A 19711-nucleotide genomic window follows, 5' to 3' on the forward strand; every position below is an offset into this window, starting at 1 on the left:
TAGTTGGCCACCAGGTTTGCACACATCTCAGGAGAGATTTTGTCCCACTCCTCTTTGCAGACCTTCTCCAAGTCATTAAGGTTTCAAGGCTGACGTTTGGCAACTCGAACCTTCAGCTCCCTCCACAGATTTTCTATGGGATTAAGGTCTGGAAACTTGCTAGGCCACTCCAGGACCTTAATGTGCTTCTTCTTGAGCCACTCCTTTGTTGACTTGGCCGTGTGTTTTGGGTTATTGTCATGCTGGAATACACATCCACGACCCATTTTCAATGACCTGGCTGAGGGAAGGAGGTTCTCACCCAAGATTTGACGGTACATGGCCCCATCCATTGTCCCTTTGATGCGGTGAAGTTGTCCTGTCCCCTTAGCAGAAAAACACCCCCAAAGCATAATGTTTCCACCTCCATGTTTGACGGTGGGGATGGTGTTCTTGGGGTCATAGGCAGCATTCCTCCTCCTCCAAACACGGCGAGTTGAATTGATGCCAAAGAGCTCCATTTTGGTCTCATCTGACCACAACACTTTCACCCAGTTCTCCTCTGAATCATTCAGATGTTCATTGGTAAACTTCAGATGGGCATGTATATGTGCTTTCTTCAGCAGGGGGACCTTGCGGGCGCTGCAGGATTTCAGTCCTTCACAGAGTAGTGTGTTACCAATTGTTTTCTTGGTGACTATGGTCCCAGCTGCCTTGAGATCATTGACAAGATCCTCCCGTGTAGTTCTGGGCTGATTCCTCACCGTTCTCATGATCATTGCAACTCCACGAGGTGAGAACTTGCATGGAGCCCCAGGCCGAGGGAGATTGACAGTTACTTTGTGTTTCTTCCATTTGCGAATAATCGTACCAACTGTTGTCACCTTCTCACCAAGCTGCTTGGCGATGGTCTTGTAGCACATTCCAGCCTTGTGTAGGTCTACAATCTTGTCCCTGACATCCTTGGAGAGCTCTTTGGTCTTGGCCATGGTGGAGAGTTTGGAATCTGATTGATTGATTTATTCTGTGGACAGGTGTCTTATATACAGGTAACAAACTGAGATTAGGAGCACTCCCTTTAAGAGTGTGCTCCTAATCTCAGCTCGTTACCTGTATATCAGACACCTGGGAGCCAGAAATCTTTCTGATTGAGAGGGGGTCAAATACTTATTTCCCTCATTAAAATGCAAATCAATTTATAACATTTTTGACATGCGTTTTTCTGGATTTTTTTGTTGTTATTCGGTCTCTCACTGTTCAAATAAACCTACCATTAAAATTATAGACTGATCATTTCTTTGTCAGTGGGCAAACGTACAAAATCAGCAGGGGATCAAATACTTTTTTCCCTCACTGTACATACCCCTGTGCCTATTGCCTATCTCAGTGCAACATGATCCATCCCAAGGCCTCAGCTGGACACCTAAAATGTGAGAAATGTCAACAAGACGCTACAGTAGTGTGTGTGTGTGTGTGTGTGGAGTTCCAAGAAATTACATGAGTGTGATGTGCCCCTCTGTATCAATATTGAAATGCCATAAATGGAAGATGGCAAAGGAGATAGTGATGTGAGTGAGAGCATGTGAAAATAAAGACCCCTCTGGATCTAAAATGAGTGTGGGGTGCCCTCTTGTGTCTCCTTTTTGTCCGTTTGAGGATGGTACAGTCACCCCTGGTGGAGGTTCTTGGAACACTGCTATTTAAGTCTGAGCAGAGGTTTGACGAAAACCTTCAAAGGTGGTGGTGCTATGTTGCGTGTTATCTTGAATACCAGGCAGAAGTTTGAGAACATAATGAAACAGTGTAAACTAAACAGGTTGAACTTGTTGAGTACACTCTTCGAAAAAGGGGTTCCAACAGGGTTCTTTGGCTGTCACCAAAGGAGAACCACTTTTTGGTTCCAGTAAGAACCCTTTTGGGTTCCATATAGAACCCTCTGTGGAATGGAACCCAAAAGGGTTCTACCTAGGCACAGAAGGGGTTCTACGTGGAACCAAACAGGGTTCTCCTATTGGGACAGCTGAAGAATCCTTTTAGGTTCTAGATAGCAGCTTTTTTCTGAGTGTAGGCCTATATTGCCATGGTGGTTCTGTGGTTTTCTGTAAAAAAAAATGGTTAATTGGTGGTGGGGAGTTAAGATAATCAGAAATACTATGAAACATCCCCACTTTTAGCACATATTTGCAAGCAAGCAAAGTAGCCTTCTACTGTATGCGTGCTGAGGAATGTGTGATCACTCAACATTGACAGGACTGACAAAAAAAGACATGCTCACATGCAAACAAAAGACAATAAAGAAATGTACAAAACAATGAAGAAATTGACAAAAGTCGTAAATGTTATGAAATAAAACAAAACGTAATGATCAAGTGTAGCAGTTTGAATTGCATTAACAGAAATTACCATAAATCAACATTGTAGATGATAAAAAACTGCATTAACGGTGAATATTTACCGGTGGTGATATAATGGGGAATTGATCAACATTAACAAACAAACGGTAGCCTAAACAATTCACACAATGACACAATAAATGCGCACGATTTGTCGGGAGACAGAAACATGCCTTTAGAGTGTCATCGCCACACACCCATTCCCTCCTTCTTGTCTGGACATTTTTTCAATTATACTCAATACACAGAGCTTAATATTTACAAGGAATAGGCCTAGGTGTAACCTTAAAAACGTGGTCAGGTATAAAGCAGTAGTGTACATTGGTGGAAATTCCCATCGACTGAGGATGAGGGGTCACCATTATGTAGTTTGATGGAAATTATCCAACCATTATGTAGAAATTAAGTTCAATATAATAATAAACTACATTTATCAATCTGACTCCATTATTATGTGAATAAATGCATCAGGCCATGTGCGTCTCTGGAGGATCTAGCGAGATAGCGAATCATTACATCACCGACTCAGTATGACTATAATGAACATGTCTAACGTGCACCATTATGCACTTATTAAGAGACTAGATACAAATAGCTAATCCTGGCGACCAATGTTCTAGCATTAATTTATTGAGGCAAGCAGATCAGAGATGTCAAGGTGGTACCCAAGAATATGCTATGTGTATAGTGTAAATAACAAATACCAATAGACCTACTAAATTATAAGCGTTTGGTCAATCAAATAATTACTCTGTAAAACGAGGAATGCAGTTACTCCATTCAACTAATAGGATGTATTAGTCATGAAAGAATGTACACAAACAATTACAGTGTAAATGAAATGCATGATGCATTACAAAATAACACAGAGTGGCCTATGGGTCATTCTTGGGCTGCGGTATTTTTTTTTTTTACTAGAATAAATGCATTTCCTGAACACCCCACAACATTAAGTAAATATTCAACCTTCAAGAAAATATATTTTCCCACCTCAGGCATTAAAGCCCTTTTGTTATTGTCCATTTTTGTCTGATATGGACACCATTTATCTTCAACCCCGTTACAGACAATATTGAAGTTGTCTGAATATGATTATAAAAGTTATAAAATCAACATTTACCTAATGCTCATGTGTCCCCCAAACCAATTCAATTATTATAAATAGAAAATGTATGTAAAATATCAGAATTCTGCTATATTAAACCCTGAAATTGACACATTATGTGTCAGCGGGATCATCATTTAAATAAAAAAATGCTTTCAATTAAAGCATGTATAGTTTAGGTCCTTCTTTGTTGAACAAAGGCAGATGACATCACGAGACATCAGCTCACCAGGAGCAAGGGTGATGACCTGTTTTATTCTCATGGTGGAGGGCACCGCTTTTATCGGGCGTGGCATCATCTCCATCACTGCCTTTGTCTTTCTGCTGCTGATGTGGGTGCATCATTCCCTAGATGTTTCAATGGCTAACGTTAAATCAAAGATTCTTAGAATATATACATGTATACACTATAATCCTTGAGTAATTTAGGATCTAGAGCGACTTAAAGGAACAACTGAAGTTAAGAGCCTTGCCCAACTCTCCTACCACTAGGCTACCTGCCTTTAAATATATTTTTTGTTCACATGGAACACATTACAGCATGTTTCATAAATGAATATAAACAATATATAATGTGTAATACAGTGGGGAGAACAAGTATTTGATACACTGCCGATTTTGCAGGTTTTCCTACTTACAAAGCATGTAGAGGTCTGTAATTTTTATCATAGGTACACTTCAACTGTACCTAATCTAAAACTGTACGGAATCTAAAACAAAAATCCAGAAAATCACATTGTATGATTTTTAAGTAATTAATTTGCATTTTATTGCATGACATAAGTATTTGATACATCAGAAAAGCAGAACTTAATATTTGGTACAGAAACCTTGGTTTGCAATTACAGAGATCATACGTTTCCTGTAGGTCTTGACCAGGTTTGCACACACTGCAGCAGGGATTTTGGCCCACTCCTCCATACAGACCTTCTCCAGATCCTTCAGGTTTCTCCACAGAAATTGATAGCCTGTATGGTGACAGTGATTGTGTCTGTTAAACAGGTAAACTTGTGGTAAACTGGGAACTCTGGGGCAAAAACAAGGTCAAATCATGACATCAGTGATTTTCAGGTCAGAATGTCAGAGAAAGATGACAGAGTTTCTGAATTGGAATTCCGAGTTGGATGACTGTTCAAAACAAATTTTCCTAGTCGGAGCTCGTTAGTTTTCCCGAGATCCCAGTTGTCTTGAACGCACTGAAGTCGGAAGTCAGAGATTGACGAGTTCCCAGTTGTTATGAATGCGCCACTAGAGACCTAGGCTACCTCTTATTTCTGAATATGCTCCCTTCAACAAAGAAGGCCTTGTGTCCATATTGATTTGAGAAATAGGCATATCTACACAGTAATGGTGGCTAGCTGCAAATCAACAAGCCTAATACTTTTTTGGCTGAGGTGATATGCCTATTTTAGCTAAATCAACAAATTCAATTGATTAGATTACTCTGGCAATGAAAAATCTTTTTTTACAAAATCATGTACATGTAGAAGTCATGTAGACGTTTGTAAGGCTTTCATGGTGAGATCTTTAATAATAAACTATACATACTTAAACTAACACCTGTCAGTGTCAGGTGTTTAGGAAGTGAACACTACCTCTATCTCCATGACGTGTCCATGTCACGTGACATGAACGTGACGTGAACGCGTCGGCAGTTTGAGGCCTTTGAATAAAAGTTGTCTCCATTGACAGTCTATGTTAATTCATTGCGGTATTTTATGGCGCTAGGAAGAAATTAGGTGTTTGGTGAGAGGTGTCAGTAGCTTAATTTCGCTGAATTCTGGCTTTGAATCACTCACCATACGCCTGGCTGAGACTCTCTAAATCTATCCAATCACCGCTCTCATGCTGTTGACCAATGACACGGACGTATGTAGGCTGGAATACGCCCCTAGGCGTGGCTTTGGCTAACCTCGTTTGTGAAAAAAAGAGACGCGTTCCTTTCAGGAAAAAATGGCAGCTGTTGACATCGTCATGCCGATGGAACTAGAGCCACAAATAATCAGTGACGACGACATGGAGAGGTAGCTAAATATGCACTTTTTCATAAATGTGTACGGGTTGTGAAGAAAGTATCCTTTGTTATTTGATCGAAATCCAAGCATAATCGTCATCTATTTCTACTTAGCGGGGCCTACCTGGCTAGCTAACTGACGTTAGCTAAAGGTAGCTACAATTAACTAGCTAATCCAAGGGGGGTAAGAAAGAGTGCCATTGTCAACAGTCTCGAGTCTCTAGACAGAACATTCCAGAAAACTACTACTAGCTAGGATAGTTTGCTAACTATGCCGTTTGTTCCTTCGTATTGACAATTACTTTACAATTTACAATGACAAAATGGGTTTATATTTGAGGTTCTACTATTTTTGTAATCTAGCTAATTGACTAAATCTGCAAACTACCCTGAACTGTGCTGGTTTTCTGTTTGTATCCTTTGTCACTGCATTATGGCCACTCAACTGCTACTGTCAAATAACGTTAAGGTTGCCCATATTGAGGCCAAAGATGGGGAGACATGCTGAGGCCAGACGGAATGATCAATTTCTCAGTCACGTTGATGATAATGCCATCATAGTAGCTACTAGTGCCACACAATAGTGTCAAAATAACTGTGAATATCGGTCTGCTCATTACATTTTTCAAATGAACAACGGATGTGGCCTTTTTTGCCTACTTAGCGTCGAGATCCAGTTAGCAACTCTTGGCATGCAAGTTTGGTTTTCAAAAGTGTGCACTTGATATGGTGTAGATGTGGTGGCAAAATATCACGCTGTTACACCTGCAAACATTGCAGCTAGTTTACATGGGCCTAATGGAAGAAAGAGGATGTGGACAGTTAACCCAAACAAAATGACACAATTAGGTGGTAAGTCGTAACAAGCTGTTTGCATTCGTTTTCGAATTGATAGATCTCTGTCGAGGGAGGAGCTGGTTTTTACATAGTGTATAAGCCTATTTATTAATTCTGAACACATTCCGTTTGTTGTCGAAATACTTACTTCTATGTTCGCTAGATGGACAGGCAAACGCCGCCGAGTACTAAACTGTAAACCAATATAAACTTGTGTACTATCCATGGCACTATCGCTGCTAATCACGTTATCCGTATCTAAGGTAGTAGACAGCTGGTGACATCGCGAGAGATCTCTGTCCGATAAACTTGTATCATGTAAAGTATTTGTAATTTAACTATTTAGCCATAGAAACGTGATACATTAACGCAAGCTGTAAAATGACTCCCAACATAGAACACAGCAACCTTAGTAATGTCGCTAACTGGCTAGTTACAACAAGTAGATCTGTCGCTAGCTAGCAGGAGCAGATAACCTATATATACACAAAAGTATGCGGACACCCCTTCAAATGAGTGTATTTGGCTATTTCAGCCACATCCGTTGCTGACAGGTGTATAAAATCGAGCACACAGACACGCAATCTCCATAGACAAACATTGGCAGTAGAATGGCCTTACTGAAGAGCTCAGTGACTTTCAACGTGGCACCATCGTAGGATGCCACCATAGATAGAACAGTGAGACAGATATTTCTGTGAAGCATCCGATTGGCGTTTCCTCTCACTACCAAATATGGTAGTGAGAGGAAGCCCACTGGCCGGCGGTAGGAGAAGATGGAACGAGATGCATTTGGGACGATATTCAGCACATTTTCTTATCGATGAAACATTTGATCTCAATACAGTTCTGTTCCCAAAAGTAGAATCTGTTATGAACATAGTGGACTAAGTTTTGTAGACTTTACCCGTTTTAAAAAATCACTTTGTTTAGAAGGAGTGTAAAGGCGAATTGAGTTATTGCGCACTTCAGAGTAGGAGTTCCCTAATGGAAATAGGCAGATGCGTGCTAGAACGCGCCTATAGGATCTCGCTAGCTCGTGCTTGGCTCTGCCCACCTCCTTTCTTCTTCTGCCCACTATGACTCATATGTTCCTGTTGGAAACGGCAGGCTGTGGTCTATCTTGGTTTAGTTCTAAAATCCTTTGATGCCACCTTTCCAAAAAGTCATTTTGTCACATTTCTGCCCTGCTAGAGGTTCCCAGTCAACTGTAAGTGCTGTTATTGGGAAGTGGAAACGTATAGGAGCAACAACGGCTCAGCCACAAAGTGGTAGGCTACACAAGCTCACAGAACGGGACCGCAGAGTGCTGAAGTGCGTACCAAGCTCACAGCTGAGTGCTTAAGCACATAGCTCGTAAAAATTGTTTGTCCTTGGTTGCAACACTCACTACCAAGGTCCAAACTGCCTCTGGAAGTAAAGTCAGCACAATAACTGTTCGTCGGGAGCTTCATGAAATAGGTTTCCATGGCCGAGCAGCCGCACATAAGCCAAAGATCACCATGTGCAATGCCAAGCGTCTCCTGGAGTTGTGTAAAGCTCGCCGCTATTGTACTCTGGAGCAGTGGAAACGCGTTCTCTGGAGTGATGAATCACGCTTCATCATCTGGCAGTCCTATGGACTAATCTGGGTTTGGCGAATGCCAGGAGAACGCTACCTACCTGAATGCATTGTGCCAACTGTAAAGTTTGGTGGAGGAGGAATAATGGTTTGGGGCTGTTTTTCATGGTTCGGGCTGGGACCCTTAGTTCCAGGGAAGTGAAATCTAAATGCTACAGCATACAATGACATTCTAGACGATTCTGTGCTTCCATCTTTGTGGCAACAATTTGGGGAAGGCCCTTTCCTGTTTAAGCATGACAATGCCCCTGTGCACAAAGCGAGGTCCATACAGAAATGGTTTGTCGAGATCAATGGGGAAGAACTTGATTGGCCTGCACAGGAGCCCTGACCTCAACCCCATCGAACACCTTTGGGATGAATTGCAACGCTGACTGTGAGCCAGGCCTAATCGCCCAACATCAGTGCCCGACCTCACTAATGCTCTTGTGGCTGAATGGAAGCAAGTCCCTGCAGCAATGTTCCAACATCTAGTGGAAAGCTTTCTCAGAAGAGTGGAGGACCAACTCCATATTAATGCTCATGATTTTGGAATGAGATGTTTGACGAGCAGGTGTCCACATATCTTTGGGGATGTAGTGTCGCTTTATCGCTAGCATGTCATTCCGGGACGATGAGTGTTTTAGCTATCAGTTTATTCCAAGTAATCATTTAAGACAACAAAAATCTATTGGACAAGTAGTGTAAATCTAATACTGTCAAGGCAGGACACTAACTTCATTCATACTGACAAATAAGAAATGCCACATTATCCCTGTCAATAGTTGGAGTAGGATGATGGCAGAGCACCCTGCCTCAGACTGTCAGGATGTTCATTTTCTAGCTCACAAACTACATTCCTTTGCTGTGATTTATTTGATTCATTCTGGTCTCTCACTTTTGTCTCACATGATCTATTCAGCTCTCCTGTGTCCTGCTCCCAGAGACCAACCAAGTATTGGCTGATTCACTCACCTGTGAGGAGAACCATCCTACTGCAGTTTGAATTAGCCCTGCTGTCACTATTTAGACATTGGGACCACGTATGCATTTGCCTGTTGGCTTTTCTTTTTGGGGTTTGTCTTAAACAGTCTAGTGCATTTTAAAGTTGAAGAACACCAACTACAGATACGTGCTTGTTTGAACATCTCAAAGACTCAATTCAATGTAGAATCAGTTTAACAGGTGACAAACAGATTATTTTACTATTGTAACATGCAGTGGGGATAATTCTATTGTCCCCATCAGGAGCCCAGTCTTTTGCCATAGATGGTAGAGTTCTCGTCTCTGGACCACACAAGCTTTAGATTGCATTCTGCTAAGGCACTTGTGTCACTACATCGGTCCGCTACATTGGTGATCAGGGTGGGATCCTTTCGATACGCCTATAGGGCCTGAGCACACAAATGCTCCTAGAGAGAAGGGAGAATACTGAAGCATGCGTTGATGACTCTTCTACAGTCTCTATCAGAGGCCCAGGCTTTTGGCATACATGGTAAAGCTCTCATTTCTGAACTGTAAGATTGTGCCCTCCACGGCACTAAATATACATTGATTGGTAGGTTACACTATATTTAGATACTACTGCCTGAGACACCTTTTCTATTAGTCTCCGTACTCAATAAAATCACTTTGTGATGGTGTTTTTTGTCCCAATGTATATGCAAACGTGCATTATGGAAAACATGTCTCATACTCAGTCATAGTTGGTAAGTAGAATAATTAATTGATTGGCAAGATTTTGGCACTGTCAACTTTTTGAAGGTTAATAGGAATGTTAATAATTTAAACCACCTAAATATACTCACGTTCACTGAACATTTAATATTTGAAACTCACATTTCCCAACTGCTTTTTCTATAATCCTACAAGCTCTTTTATTATTCTCCATACCTTATATTCCAATGCAGCCAACATTATGCATGGTCACCATGGTATTGGGAAGCTGCTGTTTGTTAGGTCCAGTGTTGGTTGCCTTTGTTTGGTAAACTTGACACTGTGGTGGATAGTTGGGTGTGTGCTGTGTTGGAGAGGGGAACATTGGTTAGTTTCCAGGCCCTTGCCCAGGCTGGAAACTCTTGCTCTACAGTCGTGGTCAAAAGTTTTAAGAATGACACAAGTATTGGTCTTCACAAAGTTCGCTGCTTCAGTGTTATGAGATATTTTTGTCAGATGTTACCATGGTATACTGAAGTATAATTACAAGCAATCCATAAGTGTCAAAGGCTTTTATTGACAATTACATTAAGTTTATGCAAAGAGTCAATATTTGCAGTGTTGACCCTTCTTTTTCAAGACCTCTGCAATCCGCCCTGGCATGCTGTCAATTAACTTCTGGGCCACATCCTGACTGATGGCAGCCCATTCTTGCATAATCAATGCTTGGAGTTCGTCAGAATTTGTGGGGTTTTGTTTGTCCTCCCGCCTCTTGAGGATCGACCACAAGTTCTCAATGGGATTAAGGTCTGGGGAGTTTCCTGGCCATGGACCCAAAATATCGATGTTCTGTTCCCCGAGCCACTTAGTTATCACTTTTGCCTTATGGCAAGGTGCTCCATCATGCTGGAAAAGGCATTGTTCGTCACCAAACTGTTCTTGGATGGTTGGGAGAAGTTGCTCTCGGAGGATGTGTTGGTACCATTCTTTATTCATGGCTGTGTTCTTAGGCAAAATTGTGAGTGTGCCCACTCCCTTGGCTGAGAAGCAATCCCACACATGAATGGTCTCAAGATGCTTTACTGTTGGCATGACACAGGACTAATGGTAGCGCTCACCTTGTCTTCCGCCATTGTGCAGTTTATTTATTTATTGTGAGGCTACTGTGTGTAATTACCCACAGCAAATCCGCACCAAGAGTAGGGTTGATCTATTGTAGGATTTGGGGAAGCTCCTTATATATCTCATCTCTCCTGTGGTGCCCAGTGTAATTGGCACTTGTCTTGACCCAGATTATTTACCTTTCATTACAGAGGGTTTTGTGTCTCTGTTAGGAAGTAACGTGCCAGTGAAGATCCTGAGGGGGACAGGTGCCTCTGAGTCGTTTGTGTTACCCTTCTCTGCTGAGACTGACTTGGGGAATAGGGTTCTAATTACGGGAATCGTGTTGAACACTCTGTCAGTTCCACTGCATAAACTGATGTTGGATTCTGAACTGGTGAAAGGCGAGGTTTTTGTAGGGCTGCGTCCTTTGTTGCCTGTTGAGGGTATCAACGTTATCCTTGGGAATAACTTGGCTGGTGAGCGTGTATGGCCTGTCGCGTCTCCATCTCTAGTGGTTTCCGCTAAGCCATCATTCTCGCTGTTTGGAATCCGTAACGTTATTCAGTGACCAAGGTTCTAATTTCACCTCTAATCTGTTTGGGCAGGTTCACCAACAGCTCCAAATTAAACACAATTTGGCTAGCGCCTATCACGCGCAGAGTCGAGGAGTGCTGGAACGTTTCCATCAAACACTTAAATCTTTGTTGAGAGCTTATTGTACAGCGACGGATAAGGATTGAGAGGAGGGGTTGCCATGGTTACTGTTAGCCGCCAGGGAGGTTTCACAGGAGAGTACAGGTTTCAGTCAAAGTGACATTGTGTTCGGACATAGTGTGTGTGGGCTTCTAGCAGTGCTCCAGGATGACTGGAAGTCTCCCAAGCCACCTCAGTCCCTGTTATCTTATATGTGTGATTTCCGGCGACGCCTGTACGCCGCTGGTGAGATGGCTAAAAAGAAGCTGTTATCTTCGCAGTGGAGGATGAAAGGAATATTTGATCGGCGAGCTGAGCCTCGTCACTTTAGTCCAGGTGACCAGGTTCTTTTCTTTTCTTTTTTAAGGGGGTAGATCAGCTTTAATATTGCAGATTGTAACTTCTATCAATGTAATTGTCTGCATCACTTCCAATCCCCCATGTTTTTTTCCCTTGCATATATATATATATTGCATGCATACATACATACATACATACATACATATACACATCCTTAAAAAAAATATTTCCCTTTATTATCTTCCAACACCACCCCATCCCTAATTGGAGTAAACTAGTGAACAACAACGCTTAGGACTCTACTTCCAGCTATGGTTCTTGCTCTGCTGCCAATTGTTGGATCTCCTTTTCAAGCCAAGTTGCAAGGTCCAAATACGATTGTGCGCCAGCGCACTGAGCAAAACTATCTAGTTGCCACTCCGGAACGGAGTAATGCGCACAAACTGTGCCATGTAAATCTGCTAAAACCCTATTACGCACGTTCCTCTGGGGCCGAACAGTGGGAGACTGCGAAGGATGTTAAACCTGTTATTTTGGCTGGTACTGTTACATCGCTGGGTTCTTCTTTTTGTCACGCTGTGTCCGTGCATGGTGAGGAGGATGTCCCTGGTCCCGACGATTGCGTACTGCAGGGTTGATTAAACAATTCAGTCACTGGATGTTTTGGATAGCCTTCTCGCTCATCTACCTTCTGATAGGCGAGACGAGGTGGTCGCTATGATTCAGAGTTTTCCAGTTTTGTTTTCTGATACGCCTACACGTACAAACTTAATACAGTTACATTTACATAATTTAGTAGACGCTCTTATCCAGAGTGACTTACAAATTGGTGCATTCAACTTATGATAGCCAGTGGGACAACCACTTTTTTTTATTTTTTTTAAGGGGGGGGGGGGTAGAAGGATTACTTTTATACCATAGCCAGGTGTTCCTTAAATAGGAAGGGTTTCAAGTGTCTCCGGAAGGTGGTCAGTGACTCCGCTGTCCTGGCGTCGTGGGAGAGCTTGTACCACCATTGGTGTGCCAGAGCAGCGAATAGCTTTGACTGGGCTGAGCGCGAACTGTGCTTCCGTAGAGGTAGGGGAGCTAGCAGGCTAGAGGTGGATGAACGTAGTGGCCTTGTTTGGGTGTAGGGTCAGATCAGAGCCTGAAGGTAAGGAGGTGCCGTTCCCCTCACAGCTCCATAGGCAAGCACCATGGTCTTGTAGTAGATGCGAGCCTCAACTGGAAGCCAGTGGAGTGTGCGGAGGAGCGGGGTGACATGAGATAACTTGGGAAGGTTGAACACCAGACGGGCTGCAGCGTTCTGGATAAATTGTAGGGGTTTAATGGCACAGGCAGGGAGCCCAGCCAACAGCGAGTTGCCGTAATCCAGACGGGAGATGACAAGTGCCTGGATTAGGACCTGTACTGCTTTCTGTGTAAGGTAGGGTCGTACTCTGCGAATGTTGTAGAGCATGAACCTGCAGGATCGGGTCACCGCTTTGATGTTAGCGGAGAACGACAGGGTGTTGTCCAGGGTCACGCCAAAGTTCTTTGCACTCTGGGAGGAGGACACAATGGAGTTGTCAACCGTGATGGCGAGATCATGGAGCGGGCAGTCCTTCCCCGGGAGGAAGAGCAGCTCTGTCTTGCCGAGGTTCAGCTTGAGGTGGTGATCCGACATCCACACTAATATGTATGCTAGACATGCAGAGATGCGATTTGCCACCTGGTTATCAGTTAATTGTGTGTCGTCTGTGTAGCAATGATAGGAGAGACCATGTGAGGATATGACAGAGCCAAGTGACTTGGTGTATAGAGAGAATAGGAGAGGGCCTAGAACTGAGCCCTGGGGGACACCAGTGGTGAGAGCACGTGGTGCGGAGACAGATTCTCACCACGCCACCTGGTAGGAGCGACCTGTCAGGTAGGACGCAATCCAAGAGTGAGCAGCGCCGGAGATGCCCAACTCGGAGAGGAGGATCTGATGGTTCACAGTATCAAAGGCAGCGGATAGGTCTAGAAGGATAAGAGCAGAGGAGAGAGAGTTAGCTTTAGCAGTGCGGAGAGCCTCCGTGACACAGAGAAGAGCAGTCTCAGTTGAATGACCAGTCTTGAAACCTGACTGGTTTGGATCAAGAAGGTAATTCTGAGAGAGATAGCAGGAGAGTTGGCTAGAGACGGCACGCTCAAGAGTTTTGGAGAGAAAAGAAAGAAGGGATACTGGTCTGTAGTTGTTGACATCGGAGGGATCGAGTGTTTTTTGAGGAGGGGTGCAACTCTCGTTCTCTTGAAGACTGAAGGGACATGGCCAGCGGTCAAGGATGAGTTGATGAGCACGGTGAGGTAAGGGAGAAGGTCTCCGGAAATGGTCTGGAGAAGAGAGGGGATAGGGTCAAGTGGGCAGGTTATTTGTCGGCCGGCCCTCACAAGTCGCAAGATTTCATCTGGAGAGAGAGGGGAGAAAGACGTCAAAGCATAGGGTAGGGCAGTGTGAGCAGGACCAGCGGTGTCATTTGACTTAATAAATGAGGATCAGATGTCGTCAACCTTCTTCTTTTCAAAATGGTTGACGAAGTCATCCACAGAGAGGGAGGTGGAGGAGGAGGATTCAGCAGGGAGGAGAAGGTGGCAAAGAGCTTCCTAGGGTTAGATGCAGAGGCTTGAAATTTAGAGTAGTAGAAAGTGGCTTTAGCAGCGGAAACAGAGGAAGAGAATGTAGAGATGAGGGAGTGAAAAGATGACCGGTCCGCAGGGAGTCTAGCTTTCCTCCATTTCCGCTCAGCTGCCCGGAGCCCTCTTCTGTGAGCTCGCAATGAGTCGTCAAGCCACGGAGTAGGAGGGGAAGACCGAGCCGGCCGGGAGGATAGGGGACATAGAGATTCAAAAGATGCAGAAATGGAGGAGAGGAGGGTTGAAGAGGCAGAATCAGGAGATCGGAGGGAGAAGGATTTAGCTGAGGGAAGAGATGATAGGATGGAAGAGGAGAGAGTAGCGGGAGAGAGAGAGCGAAGGTTGCGACGGCACATTACCATCTGAGTAGGGGCAGAGTGAGTAGTGTTGGAGGAGAGCGAGAGAGAAAAGGATACAAAGTAGTGGTCGGAGACTTGGAGGGGAGTTGCAGTGAGATTAGTAGAAGAACAGCATCTAGTAAAGATGAGGTCAAGCGTATTGCCTGCCTTGTGAGTAGGGGGGGATGGTGAGAGGGTGAGGTCAAAAGAGGAAAGGAGTGGAAAGAAGGAGGCAGAGAGAAATGAGTCAAAGGCAGACGTAGGGAGGTTATTGTCACCCAGAACTGTGAGGGGTGAGCCATCCTCAGGAAAGGAACTTATCAAGGCGTCAAGCTCATTGATGAACTCTCCAAGGGAACCTGGAGGGCGATAAATGACAAGGATGTTAAACTTTAATGGGCTAGTGACTGTGACAGCATGGAATTCAAATGAGGAGATAGACAGATGGGTCAGGAGAAAAAGAGAGAATGTCCACTTGGGAGAGATGAGGATTCCTGTGCCACCGCCGCGCTGACCAGATGCTCTCTGGGTACGTGAGAACACATGGTCAGACAAGGAAAGAGCAGTAGGAGTAGCAGTGTTTTCTGTGGTAATCCATGTTTTCGTCAGCGCCAAGAAGTCGAGGGACTGGAGGGTAGCATAGGCTGAGATGAACTCTGCCTTGTTGGCCGCAGAACGGCAGTTCCAGAGGCTGCCGGAGACCTGGAACTTCACCTGGGTCGTGCGCACAGGGACCACCAGATTAGAGTGGCAGCAGCCACGTGGTGTGAAGCGTTTGTATGGCCTGTGGAGAGAGGAGAGAACAGGGATAGACAGACACATAGTTGACAGGCTACAGAAAAAGGCTACAATAATGAAAAGGAGATCGGAATGAAATGAACTAAACATCTGGGAAAGCGAGAGAGTGGAGCCTCCCTCACTTACCTTTCACTGAAACACTCAAATATAACTCTCCCAACTTCCACTTTAGAAATTATAATTGTTGTAAACTACAGCGGTTCAACGTTTTCTAGGAATAGACTCTAACTTAGTTTATTCAGCTAGCTAACTTGGTACAGTATTCTTCCGTGAAAACCGCCCAGGGCACCGTATCCTATGACGCCATAGCTAACTAGCATGCTAGCTTCCAATAACAAGGTTTAGCACCAATACTCGGTTACAACAAACTATCAATAGTGTGTTAACACGCTAAACAGATCATCCGTGTCTATCGTTGTGTAAAGTTTTGGGGTTAGTTTTGACAGTTTGAGTGAGTACGTCGTTAACTTATTCAGCCAGTTAATTAGCTAGCTAGAATAGTTAGCATATTAGCTAGCCATTGCTCTCGGTCAACGATCCAACCCCTCCCCCCACTGTATGAAACACACAGAGCCAAGCTAACGTTAACTACTCACCCATGTCTTGAATTCCTTTTGAATGACTCTGGTTACCAGTATGAAAAAATAAATGTAGGTTATAACTTACCCTTAGTAGCTACTGTTAGCTAGTTAAGTGTAAAGCTAGCCACTGAATCGATTCAGCCAGTTCAAGTCTGTCCCAATGGAGAGCGAGCGTCTCCAAATATTAAAGCTAGGTCGTTCCAGCTATTGTTTATTTAGCTATCCAGGTAGCAACAAGCTAGCTACATTTCGAGTACAGTAGCTACTAACTACCTAACGTTAACGCTTCAGATAATGAGGTTAGAAATACAGCTGAACGGTAGGTAGCTAGCTGGCATAATTACAGGTACTCTTAAGCATGAAATAACATTGGAAACAACTATCCACAGTTGCTAATAGTTACCAGTAGCTACCCGCTAGCTAGCTAGCTTTATTGGTCCAGGTAGTGGGTTAGCTAGCCTCGTGCTTCACCGGGCCCAGCCGAATACAATACTTACCTACAATAATTACATACAATAACTTCCTAGATAAACTACCTACAATACCTACCTACAATCTAAATACATGGTTTAAGTTTTACTCGTCACCATATAAGAAGCCAAGCTTACTTCCCGCCCTAGAGAAACACAACCTTACCCCATCGTGTCCTAAGTAATAGAAAACGATATTGACGTTGGGGATGCTGACCCTATCCGTCAGCGGTTCTATGGAGTTTCTTCAGAGAAACGTAGTTGTCTCGATGCTGAGATAAGGTACACGTTGGTGAATGATATTGCAGAGCCTTCTTTCTCCAGCTTGGCTCCTCCCTGTATCTTGGTCAGTAAACCGAATGAGACAAACCAATTTTGTACGGACTACCGTAAGGTAAACAGTGTCACTAAACCAGATTTAATTTCCTCTTCCTCGGATGGAGTACTGCGTTGATCAGGTCAGAGCAGCAAAGTTTGTGAGCAAGTTTGACCTGATAAAGGGCTATTGGCAGGTGCCACTGAACGTGTAGGGCACGCAAAATCTCTGCCTCTACTACACCCTCCGGTCTGTACTCATATTTGGTTAGGAGTTTTGGCCTGCGTAACGCACCTGCCGCTTTTCAGCGCCTTATGAATCGGGTTTTCTCCGGTTGGATGCGCTGTTTATCTGGACGATGTAGTGGTTTATGCAGATATTTGGGAGGAGCATCTGTCCCGTATTCAAGCCTTGTTTGACCGCCTGGCTGCAGGTCGCCTCACTATCAACTTGGCAAAGTGTGAGTTTGCTCAGGCGACCGTGACGTACCTTGGTAAGGTGGTTGGGCAGGGTGAGGTGCGTCCTGTTCTGGCTAAAGTGGTAGCTATTGATGCTTTTCCACCGACAACTACTAAAAAGGCTTTTGATGATGCGAATAGGTTGCTTACCTCAACTCTTTTGCTGGCTGCTCCTCGCGTGGATTTGTAATTCACCTTGCAGGGTGGATGCGAGTCACGTGGGGGCAGGCGCAGTCCTGCTGCAAGCAGATGTGTACGGTGTTGAGGCCGTTAGTTTATTTTCTATTAAGTTTAACTGTTATCAATTGAACTACTCCATGGAGGAAAAAGAAGCGCTAGCACTCATATGGGCGCTACATCACTTCGAGGTGTAAGTCTGGTGTAGTACCTATTGTGGTCTACACCAACCATAACCCTCTTACCTTGAGGTCTATGATGTGTAGTAACCAGAGGATAATGAGATGGTGTTTTTACAGGCATTCCATCTCGATGTGCGGCACATCAGGTGGTCTGATAATGTGGTTGCTGACGCTCTCTTGTGTGTCCTTTTCCTGAACGCGTCTGGTCCTATTGATCGGTGGTCACGCGTTTTCTCATTCGCGTTGTTCCTGAGTGTTGTGAGGTATGCGTGTCGTGCACGTGACCAGCCACTGTTTAATATGTTTTGTCCTGTCACTCCTGTCATCTGTTCGCTGTTGTCCTCGTTTTTTTTCTTTCCTCTTAAAGGGTGCTTCCTGTGCGCAAAGGTAGCTGAGGTCTGGGGAGGACGAGGTTGGCTGGGGCAGTGGGGTAGCTTTAACCAGGGCAGTATGTTTGCGTTTCTGTATGTATTATTATTTTTTGTTTTTGTGAATATTTATATTATTATTTTTTGGGGGTTGGTGTGGTGTTCCGGTGTCCTTGGTGGTCCCCGGTTTTATGGGGTGGGCGGAGCTGGGAGGGTCGTCAGTGAGATGGGACACACCTGGGCTCGGGTGTGTCCCGGGGATAAATACACATTTCCCCCATACATCGAGGAGACTCTCCACGCAGTGTTTTGGGGCTTCTTTGTGTTGGTTTATTTTGGCACCCCTCACTATCACCATCTATGCACACATCCACTCACTTACACTATTGGCTACACACATCATTGTTACTTGTATATAGGTTACTTTATTTAATACAAATATTTTATTTCTTTTATCTCCTCGTTGTCTCCCTCTTTGTTACGAGCTACGAGCCGGTTCGTAACAGGTTATCTTATTGCAGAGCACATTGGACAACTGTTTTTAGAGAAGATTGTATCGTAAGGTATACTATATGTCTAGGTTATGCCGTATGTTTTGGCTAATATGCAGCTGTTGTTTTTAAAACTCCATTCTAGCATACGTGACACACCTTTGTATCTACATGCATTTGTTTGGTTTTCTATGCAAATATATGATTGAATATTTCTTTAAGCCTGCAGCTAGTTACTTGAAATGAGACATAATCATGCCAAAACATGATACAAAATGTTTATTCACTGACAGAACGATAACTAATGAAACACAAGATTTGACATAATTGACATTTACAGTAGGTTATGTGATTTGACATGCCAAAGTGATTACTATTTGTAAAAATGCTTTATCTGCCTTCCGATGGAAACTAGTTAAGATATATTTTCTATGTATAGAGATGTATGTTTTTCTAGACGATGCAACATGCTGCCTTGTTGACAACATGATCGAGCGGCGCGTATTACTGTTCGATTTGAGAAGGACGCTCCTACCTCACCACTTTTGCCCTTTCACGTCACGGGCCATAGACTGGTGCACCGCGGCTCAGATTAATAGAACTCCCTCATTGGTTTCCTTACCTTGTAAGCAGTCTATGGACAAGGTATGGCAGCAATCCATGCTTTGGATTAGTTTCCCTGGCAGTGGCTGGCACGGTTATCAAATGCTAATGTTTTAGCATTTGTGTCACAAATCCCATTCAAGTCCTGGGACCGATATTAGCATTTATTTCGCATGTTCAAATCATCTATAAGTTACTTTATTGAGCATCACAATCCATTTTTAGGTACTTTTGGATCATTTGGACAGGATGTGTGAAAAGTGCAAATATCGGTACCATTACTTGAATGGGATTTGTGCCACAAATTCTAAAATGTTAGCATTTGGAAACAGTGGCAGACAAACTAAACCAAAGCATGGATTGCTTGTCCGTAGACTCGGGTGCGCAACTTTCACTGGGGACGGGTGGACATGTCTCCCCCACATTCTGAAATTTCCCCATTTTATTCAGGGGAAACGGAAGTTAGGTTGAAAATAGTGTCCCTGAAAACCGGCAACATCCGCTTTCTGCCAACGGCGCTAGGGTTATCTAGCTAGATATCTATCTACCGTTACCTGAGCGGTATCCTACGAAGCAAGCTAGTTCTACACATG

The 19711-nt window shown here is 43.8% G+C and overlaps 1 protein-coding gene across 2 annotated transcripts in view; it reads left to right on the forward strand.

Annotated features, from left to right (window-relative positions):
• Positions 1-5414: 5414 nt before the first annotated feature.
• Positions 5415-19711, forward strand: part of LOC311101014 (dnaJ homolog subfamily C member 7-like) — a 41935-nt gene continuing 27638 nt past the window's right edge. For both annotated transcript variants that reach the window (XR_014609869.1, XM_084142021.1), the window contains exon 1: positions 5415-5501. Coding sequence is in view for 1 of the 2 variants with exons in the window: in XM_084142021.1 (XP_083998147.1) it covers positions 5431-5501 (71 nt within the window). In the remaining variant the exon portion in view is untranslated. The remainder of the gene's footprint in view (positions 5502-19711) is intronic.

This window comes from Coregonus lavaretus, assembly GCF_964263955.1.
Source record: "Coregonus lavaretus genome assembly, chromosome: 25".
NCBI classification, from domain to species: domain Eukaryota; kingdom Metazoa; phylum Chordata; class Actinopteri; order Salmoniformes; family Salmonidae; genus Coregonus; species Coregonus lavaretus.